The sequence below is a fragment of the Nanorana parkeri genome, unplaced genomic scaffold, assembly GCF_000935625.1.
Source record: "Nanorana parkeri isolate BGI_ZX_2015 unplaced genomic scaffold, ASM93562v1 scaffold143, whole genome shotgun sequence".
NCBI lineage: Eukaryota > Metazoa > Chordata > Amphibia > Anura > Dicroglossidae > Nanorana > Nanorana parkeri.
In genome coordinates, this window is record NW_017306411.1 from 1,519,245 (window position 1) to 1,529,540 (window position 10,296).

Consider the following 10,296-nt stretch of genomic DNA (forward strand, 5'->3'; position numbering starts at 1 on the left):
AACTTACAGGGTTATTCACAAAAGGGTGAAGAGTTTGGAGAAGGCAGGAGAAGTGAACAATCTAGGACAACATAGCTGAACTGGAAAGTGAGCTGAATCGGAGAATCTTTCCAAATCAACTATTTTGGCCTAGATTGTACACTTCTCCTGCCTTCTCCAAACTCTTCACGCTTTTGTGAATATCCCCCACTGTGTTGTCAGGCAACACCAGAAGTTAGAAGTAAACATTTATTTCAAATTAACATGTCTTTTTCTGTACTTGCAATGTTTTTAAAGGGATGACATTTGAGTAAATGCTTATGTATTAAAGAGATGTACTGCATATATTATTCTTTATTTCACCCTGATATAATCCATAGGTCTCTAAGGCTGGGTTCACACCTGGGCGTTTTTCAGTGCTGATCGAAGTGCTGAAAAACACTCAAGCAGTGAAATCCTATTAACTCCTATGGGCATGGTTCCCACCTGGGCATATTTTAGCGCGTTTTGACACGCTGAAAAACGCCCTACGCCCGAAATAGTACAGGAGCTTCTTTGGGGCGTATTTCAGCGCGTATCCATTGGTATTTCCGAGTGTGGCTAGGGGTTAACAAAGCGGTAATACAGGGTTATTCACAAAAGGGTGAAGAGTTTGGAGAAGGCAGGAGAAGTGAACAATCTAGGACAACATAGCTGAACTGGAAAGTGAGCTGAATCGGAGAATCTTTCCAAATCAACTATTTTGGCCTAGATTGTACACTTCTCCTGCCTTCTCCAAACTCTTCACGCTTTTGTGAATATCCCCCACTGTGTTGTCAGGCAACACCAGAAGTTAGAAGTAAACATTTATTTCAAATTAACATGTCTTTTTCTGTACTTGCAATGTTTTTAAAGGGATGACATTTGAGTAAATGCTTATGTATTAAAGAGATGTACTGCATATATTATTCTTTATTTCACCCTGATATAATCCATAGGTCTCTAAGGCTGGGTTCACACCTGGGCGTTTTTCAGTGCTGATCGAAGTGCTGAAAAACACTCAAGCAGTGAAATCCTATTAACTCCTATGGGCATGGTTCCCACCTGGGCATATTTTAGCGCGTTTTGACACGCTGAAAAACGCCCTACGCCCGAAATAGTACAGGAGCTTCTTTGGGGCGTATTTCAGCGCGTATCCATTGGTATTTCCGAGTGTGGCTGGGGTTTAACAAAGCGGTACCCCCGAGCCACACTCAGAAATACAGCGTAGGTCTTACCTTGTCCGCGATCCCCGCTGTGTCCTCCGGCCGCTGCCGTCTTCCGTCCCTTGCGAGCGGCCGCGTCGCAGGGGGGCGGATCCGGCAGGAAGTTTAAAAAGTTTTTTTTTTAAATCGCAAAAAAAGATAGAGAAAAAAATAAATCATACTGCCAGGTAGGTATAAAAACGAGCGTCGAACGCGCGTTTCATTCAACAAAAAAAGTGCTTAAAACGTGCTAAAAACGTGCTTAAAAAACAAGCATAAAACGTGCCTATTGGGAACGCATAGGTGTGAACCCAGCCTTAGACTTTCGCAAAAAGCTGCATAGATTCAAAGCTCTTGATATTGATTTGTGCCTGAACACAATCAAAATAATGCATTTTAAAATACATAGTAACAATATTTTGGAGATTACTGATTAGATTATCTAATCAGACAACTATTATTCTTATTTACAATCAATCTCTCCTTGATGGCACACTTGCAATAAGGCATTGTGGTATTCTAATTGGGTGCAGCTTAGAAACTAAATCCACAGTGCCCTCTGCAGGCACATAGGCACATATTAACTTTTTATGTAGTGTCTATTTCCTAATGATACACATTGAATATTACATAAAATGCAAAAGACATTGGATTATTGCGTTATTGCAGCATTCAATAACGCAATAATCCAGCACTAATCAGTGCTTCTGATTAGTTGTAAATGGCTTACTTAAACACAGTTTAATGTAGCTAGATACTTATTAATGTTTTGTACATGTCAGAGGTAGAATTACATGAAGTTTCTTACATAACCTTATTGTATATAACCTATAACCGTAGCTAAACAACGCAATGAAACTTTTCACCAGACAATGGCAGCAATATATATATATATATATATTTATTATGCTTCCATAATTTCCTAAACAAGTCATAGGCAGAGCACTAACCATAACTCAATGCAAAAGCAAGGCACTGTAAAAACATGACAGGGTCGTTTGTAGTTACTGAATGCAAACAAAATGTATGTTTCTTGTACTAATTACACTTATTAAGAGAACTCAACTAATAGTAACCAATAGTAGAACTAATAAGACATTAAATTAACATTGCCTTCTTCATGTCTTTACACAGAGTTAATAAAGACTGCATGAAATTAACTGTATTTGTGCAGGACAACTGTATTCTGCCATATGGTTCTAGCAGCTTGTATTTAACAACTGACTCAAAAGGGCTAATTTCTTGCCCTTCACAAGACTGTCAGATAACGAAGAACATATCAAATCTGAAATGGTACAAGGTAGGTTTCTTTCTTAGTTGCTTAACTCCAAAATGACTTACATTCAATTAAATGAGAAATGAAACCTCGGATATGATAGAATGTTACACTTTAAAGTGAACCTGCACTACTGAGAGACTAGTTAGGGCTAGCAATGTATGAATCTGCTAGGGTTTGATTTGCCAAAGCGTTTTTGGGGATTCCCCAAGACTACCCCCCCCCCATGCTGCTGTGGGCACTTACCTTATTTGATGCCTCTTAATCTGATCATCTTGTTAATTCCACTGGTTTCTGACAGTCCCTCCAGCGCTGGTGCCGGTCTCTGATCCACTGCAGACTCCTCAGGTCCCACGGTGTTCCTTTACAACGTGAGCGCTCCCGGCTGCGTCCATTCACTTTCGTTTCTCTTCTCTCCCCTCCGCTCTACTGCACATGCGCCTGCACGCTTCCACCTTCACAGCCATTCGTGAGCCAGGAGATCTTCATCTGTGAGTGAGCAGCGCTGGAACGGGTAAGTAATTAGATATTTGCCTACTTTTTATTTTTTTTTAAATCATGGGGCATATATCTACTGCTTACTAGTGGTAGATATATGCCAAAAATGTAGACTTTAATTCTGCTTTAAGTCTTTGAGGGGTGAATCTTATTGTAACATTCTGACCATTTTTAGGGCTAACAGGCAAACTACTGTAAAAAAGTTTTTAAATAACATACTTGTGGGATGCCTTGAAGCTGTAAATGGTGCTATGGGGACAGCACGATTTTCATGGACAGTCTCAGTTACAGCATACATTGGCAGCACATATTTGTCTGTGGAATTGATTTTTTCTTTTACAATTACCTTGGCTTACATACAGCAGCACTCCAATCTGATTAATTTCAGTTTGAAAAAAAAAGAAGCTTTTGTTAGATAATTTCTTTTCATCAAATGGTAAAATACCTTCTTTGGCCGGCAGATAGAAATTTGCCAGTTGTTCACTGTGGCTATCCCTGTTCTCCCTGATACAAAACTGTCCTGCCACTGGCCAATTTCTATCAAGCTCTCATTAAAGGACTAAAAGACTGCAGATAATTCAGCAATGTAAAATTATCCAACAACAGGACAATTATAATGCGGAAGAACGGATCAAAATGTACTAGAGAAAAAGAGTATCTGAAAGTGTTTTACTACTGAAAACTAAGAGACCACAGATAACCCAGCAATGCAAAATTGGCCAGCAGTAGTACATTTGTAAATAGCAAGGCTAGGACCAAATTAACTAGAGACAAAGAATACAGGCTGTGGCTTTACTACAAGAATTAAGATTCTGCAAAAGATACATGAGTGTAAAAATTGGCCAGTAGGAGGACAGTTTTAATCAAGGATAATAGGCCACAAGGTACTAAGGACAAAGGGCCAGATAAATGACGATTGGCAGTTGTTGAAGAATTGTTGCACGTGACATGGTATTTTAGTAAATCACATGTTAAATAAACTATTATGTGGCAGTGCATATAGGTTATTTATATAACCTTATAAATATTTTAGGCCTAGACTTAAAGGCACAAACCCAACCATAAACCATTTCAAGACAATCATATCACATTGTCCAAGACTAAACTATTTTATTTCAGAGGTCTGCTGAGAGTGGGAACAGAGGGCCTATATAATGTCTGTGGGCATGAGGATACAAAGCCCACCCAAAAGTAGTGTTCAATAGGCTAACCGTTTCTGGGACTGACTGCACAGAAATCTCTAATGGCAAAATGCTAAAGAAAAAAAAGAAAGGGGGGAGAGAAGCAAAGTGCCTGAACTATTCCACATGGTCTCCATTAAATGTTACATACCTGGTTATTAGCTCATAGCCCCTACTGTTTCAGCAAAAGTGTGTGAGGTGGTGAGCATTCAAACTGAATCCCAAAGGATGTTCCTTTAATATAACTGCCTTTTATCATGAAGTAGGGTTTAGTTTTAGGACTGCTATCTGCTTTCTGCTCTTGTTACTACTGCTTAACCAGAAATAGGTCCAATCCATATATAAATAAATAAACATAACTCACACACTAATAAATGTATACTCAGTTATAATGGATATGCAGGAAAATGTCCCTAAATTAAAAGATTATGCTTATTTCTAAAACAGCTTTGTATGTGCTCTATGAATTGCATAAATGTCCATATTAGACCATTAAAGAGCATTAAGTTCTACAAAACAAGCACTTTCTAAGGTGGATACAGCCGGATTTCTGGGACATAACTTTGTATGTGTTATTTTTTGTCCTTTCAGAGTGCAAATTTTTCATCTGTAACTTCCCCAAACCGATATTCTTTAAAAATTATTAATAGCGTTATCCATCTTGACACAATCTACACCTCTGATGCTGGAGTCTACATTTGTGATTTTGATGTTTATCTTAATGGCAGCAAATGGATCGTAAGAGCAAATATTAAACTTGAAGTTGGTTGTAAGTATTTTGCTACATACAGAACTTTTTTATGCATCGGCAGAAGTATGAATATTACTAATGAAACATGTCTAAAGTGGCCAGACTAAACATCCTGGCTGTGTAGTCCATATTTTGACCATTGTATATTTTCTGTGTGCTCATGCATTGGTGGAGACTGTCTGCCAGTGTCTGTAAGACTACGATTATTCTATTTACTGTAACATGATATCCCCTATCACCCCTATTAGGACTGTTTTCGCTATATCATCAAACATTTAATTAATATTTGACACATTGAGATGGTGTATATTGCAATAAATTGATCATTATGTGTATTGAATATATTTACCATTAACATATGTACTGTATAGTACAAAAACAAAAAAAGCCAAAAAATAAAACTTACCCTCCACTTGGCTTGTGCCTGTGGTGCCTAGGTTAGCATTGTTTATTTTCCTGGAAAGAAAGGACATGGGAATGTTGAGCATCCCACATTTTACAAAAATATGCTCCTACACAGTGCTGGAGCATCTTCTTGTGAGATATGGGATACTCATTGTCTCCAGGATCTTGCTGAAAGAATCGTGACATCACCTTTTTCAGTGTTGATGCCGGCAGTAAGGTAAGTATCATTTTTTACTTTTTTAAACCAGGTTTTTTTTTTTAATTTTTTTTTACTGGTATGATATGAAGTTTTCCATTGGGCTGAGGGCCTGTTATGATAAGCAAACCTTGCAAAGTTTTTTTTAACAAATAATTCTTATTCTGAAGTGCTAAATCCTAGTGAATACATGCTTTGCCTATCTAGAGGTTAAATTAACATCATATTTTCAGCTCCTTTTTTGATTCTGTGCTTTTTTGTATAACCTCCTAGCACCAGTATTTTTGCTAGGGAAAAATGTAAACTCAGCCAGAGCAATGTTGACATACAATGTGTGCTACTTATGAAACACTGTTGGTTTTATTTACTTTATATTTTAGTACCAGACACACAAAAGCCTCCAGAAATTTTGGGTCCAGCCAATGAAACAGCAATACCTGCAGAAATTGGTAAGTATACATTTTTATATTTTTTATTTTATAGGTCTAGTGCTGGTAATGACTTAAAATTAAATATTTACCTGAAATATCTGAAAAATATGTGAGCTAACTAATCCTCAGCCCCAAAAAAGCACAAACATGGAAAAAAGAAATTGTGGAAGAGATGTAGCCCACCAATCAACTTCCTTGTTTACTTTTCCCAGAGAAAAATTATGAAACCTGATTGGTTTCTTAGGGTACTTAGTGTAGCCATTTCACACTCTATTTTCTCTTGTTTATTATAAATAGTCCCGATGTACTTTTTCTATATGTTTTTTTCCCTGAGAGAAACCAAATTCAGGCTTTTAGTACCAGGGCTGTAGGCATTTTACCTGCTTTCTGAAGAAGACAAAAAGCACATGTGATATGTACTCACCTCTAATATGGATAATTCTGATGAAAGAAAAACTGCTTATGACATAAGCATTATTATTGGTAAGCAGAGAGTCAGCCAAGCAGATATGCTCACTCTGTCCAATGTATAGTGATCTAGTAAATGAACTAATAAGGTTTTCTCCATCCTAGTTCAATAGTAGATTCTCTAACTTTTTACATAATGGAATAGTTTGTCTAGACTAAGGCTTACTGTGGATTGGTTTGTTTTTTTGCAAATTCTATTCCAGGTGAACCACTCTACTCATCACTATTTGTAATACTGCGGGGTTAACCCTCAACCTGTGTCTACATGGCCACATTTCATTTTATTTTTTTATTTATTCATCTTTTCTGTGCAGGAAAACCCTTAAACCTAACTTGTAGAATTCGATTTCTATATGAAAGATTTTTTAATCCAGTTGTTAAATGGACAAGTATTTATCCTAACTATAAAGAAGAACTTTCTGGAGGAAAAGAACTTTGGTAAGACAAAGCAATATAATGTTATAACATTTACCATACTAACTACTGCTATGCTATCTTATTCCATGTACTGAAATATGTGTGACTGCACCAAAGTTCTGCCTCAAACACCTAGATACAGACACAGCACACCGGGCAGGCACACCTGAATAATGACTCCCTTTTATTCAACCTTTGCCTCTTGTGTCATGTAATTATTTTAGTAGGAGCTACTTTTTAGTTGTTGAGACCTCCAAACAAGAGAAAAGAGAGATGGCTTCATGTATCCTAAACTATAAAGAGTGTTCTGCCACCTCTCAACATCCCTGAATTGCTTTCCTTTACATGCATGCTGAACGTACCCAGAAATATCCGTGGGTAATATAGTCCCAAACAAATCAGAAAAATGTTTCCCTTGTGTTACACCCTCTAACTCATTTTTTCATCACAGAACAGCTGACTAAGGATCCTGCTGTTGCCTCAGAGGACGGTGTGGAGATGTTACAACTAAAGTCTCCTTTACGTTCCTTTTCTTCACTCCCATTCCCCAACACATTGTATGTACTGTGGTTCATTTACTAAATGAATAAAGGCAGTTCAGTCATCAAAATTAATATTCACTTTGCAATGTCAGTGTTAGGAAATAAAGTGAACCTGTGTTTAATGTGATTACCTAATCATGTGCTTAGATAAATTCAGTTTTTTTAAATGTCCCTCACACATAAATAGGTAATTAACATAAACACAAGTTCACCTTATTTACTAACCTTGACTTTGCGTAATTTTTTGTGGTAAATATATAAAAGCATACTCTTATTATTTGACTGTTGATGCTAATACTTTTTTTGTTTTATTGTTTTTTAGCCCACATGCCACCAATATTGGTGAAAGGGAGTGCTTCTTAACAATCAATCTGGATAAAGTAACTACGAATGACCTTGATGCAAAATTTTACTGCTACGCTCAGAATGCGGTGGGCAATATAACTACAGTGGTCACATTGTCATTAAAACAAATAGGTAAATAGGGGAGCCATCCATCCTGCAAAACGACATGTACATTTGGTATGTGTGAATAGGGTGAAAACAAATGTTATTAGAATATTTTCTTTCTTTCAATGTTGAATGTAATATCGGGAAAATACTGCATTGTGGTCACCAGATAGAGCTGATGGTCATGGGAAAAGGGTATTTCCTATGAACCCCAGCTTCATATTTTCCTTACTAACTCTAATCTAATAAATAAATTACATTTGACCAGAAAGAAAATATACTTAAAGCATTTGTTTAGCCCCCTCATTTGCACAAAACACAAGAACATGCAGCTTTTCAAACTTTGTATAAACATACCTCTTTACGTGTCTGATAAAGTACTAAGGCTTGAACTACCTAAAGTGTATCTAAACCCAGGAACAAAATTATAGATTTCAGCCTATCATTCCTTAGTTGTAGTGGCTGCATCAATTTCCTTTGGTGCAGTTATATTTCAATTTATTTTTACCTGGTGAGCCTACCAGTGACACACTTCCTTTTCTATGGTGACAACCCTTACTCACTGTACTATCTATGGAAGAGCATTGGTGGAGCATAACTTGCATACTTGGCTTAGTAATAGACATCATAGGAAGCAAGGCCATTGCTCTAGTGTGGACCCCAAGAAATATTAGAAGCCAAAAGGGGAATCAACCAATTGACAACTATCATGTCAGATATTGCAAGCCTACCCTTTCTGAAATGTGTAGAGTATACATGGGTTAATCAAATGGTTAGAAAACAAAATCGTTTTTTGATAAAAAATATTGGTGGTCATTTGTGTCAGACAGCACAATTTCCATCATTTAGTCTTACAATTTTACAACGCCAGACTTACTTATGCATGATTATCATTATTAACCAGTTTTTAAGAGGGGTTATTTTCCAGTGCTTATATGAGTTATATGTCTACTAACTGCATCAATTGGTCATAGGGATGCACCAATATCAGTATTGGTGCTGATACTGAGCACTTTAACGAGTAGCCGTACACATGAAAATGTCCCGATACCAAAAATCAATACCGGCTATTTTTCAAATTAAGTGGCTGCCTTAGGTTCCACGCTTGCTGGGGACCTCAGCAACTTTCTTGGGAACCACGCAGCACCTGTTTACAGTGCTGTTTACAGTGCTTCCACCAGCCCACACATCTCCCCCCCCCCGAGACCCTCTGCACCCCTTCCAAGACCCTCCATACTGTTCCAGAGACCCTGTGCACCTGAGTCCATCCATGTATGTAGCAATATATTATTCTGCATTGCTGTATAATGTATTACTGGGATTTGTAGCTCTCTATAGCTAATGGTATTATGATAATACCATCAGCTATAGAGGACCTCAAATCCCAGCAATACATTATACAGCAATGCCGAATAGCAAGCGACTATAAAGGACTACAAATCCCAGCAATACAGAGTAATATTATTATTATTCTGGCTACAGAGGACTACAAATAGAAAGCAATACATTATACAGCAATGCAGAATAATACTATTATTCTGCATTGTTGTATAATGTATTGCTGGGATTTGCAATCCTCTGCAGCTGATTGTATTATTCTGTATTACTGTATAATGTATTGCTGGGATTTGTAGTTCTCTATAGCTGATTGTATTCTGCATTGCTGTATAATGTATTGCTGAGATTTTTAGTCCTCTATAGCTGGTGGTATTTTGCATTGCTGTATAATGTATTGCTGAGATTTGTAGTCCTCTATAGCTGGTGGTATTCTGAATTGCTGTATAATGTATTGCTGAGATTTGTCCCTCTACAGCTTGGAGTCAGTGGCAGAACTTCCAGGGTAACAGCAGTCACAGCTGAGTTCAGGCACTGGCGCTCCACCACTGTCCTAAAACTGTTTGTCTGTATTGTTTTAGAAAAACTGTCACATGACAATAAAAACAGTATCTGTAATTGGTATCAGTGAGTACTTGAGAAAAAGTATCAGCACTTATAAAAATGGTATCGGTGCATCCTTAGTTGGTCATCTGTTTATAGTGCATCACTGTACTTATATATGTGTGTTTTTTCTCATCTTAACAGACATTGTATTTTTGACATATGTATTATGTGGATCTGTGCTGCTTCTGATGATCTTGCTGTTAGGGAGTGGATTGGTATACTTTTACTGGATAGAAATTGTTTTGCTTTACCGAAATTACATATCAAAAGATGAGACCGTTGGAGGTAAGCTGTTGAATTATATACTAGAGCATGCTGCACAGATTTCAGTATTGTGCTATATTATGTCATCAAGGCTGTTTTGGGATATCAATATGTTTGGGACAATGATCCCTGTACTAGGCATCTTCAAATGGTAAGAAGAACAACAATGTTTTAAATCTGAAGACAGGATCTAATATTAGGACAATATAAATCTGTAAAATGTTAGAATGCTTTCATATTATAAATACTATATTATTAATATGTTATATACTAT

At 37.1% G+C, this 10,296-nt stretch overlaps 1 protein-coding gene across 1 annotated transcript in view; it reads left to right on the forward strand.

The window, feature by feature from the left end:
• The first annotated feature begins 2,352 nt into the window (after positions 1–2,352).
• Positions 2,353–10,296, forward strand: part of IL18RAP (interleukin 18 receptor accessory protein) — a 14,895-nt gene continuing 6,951 nt past the window's right edge. The window contains exons 1-6 of the mRNA XM_018554120.1: positions 2,353–2,502; positions 4,749–4,926; positions 5,890–5,958; positions 6,723–6,846; positions 7,690–7,844; positions 9,900–10,043. Coding sequence (XP_018409622.1) covers positions 2,353–2,502; positions 4,749–4,926; positions 5,890–5,958; positions 6,723–6,846; positions 7,690–7,844; positions 9,900–10,043 — 820 coding nt within the window. The remainder of the gene's footprint in view (positions 2,503–4,748; positions 4,927–5,889; positions 5,959–6,722; positions 6,847–7,689; positions 7,845–9,899; positions 10,044–10,296) is intronic.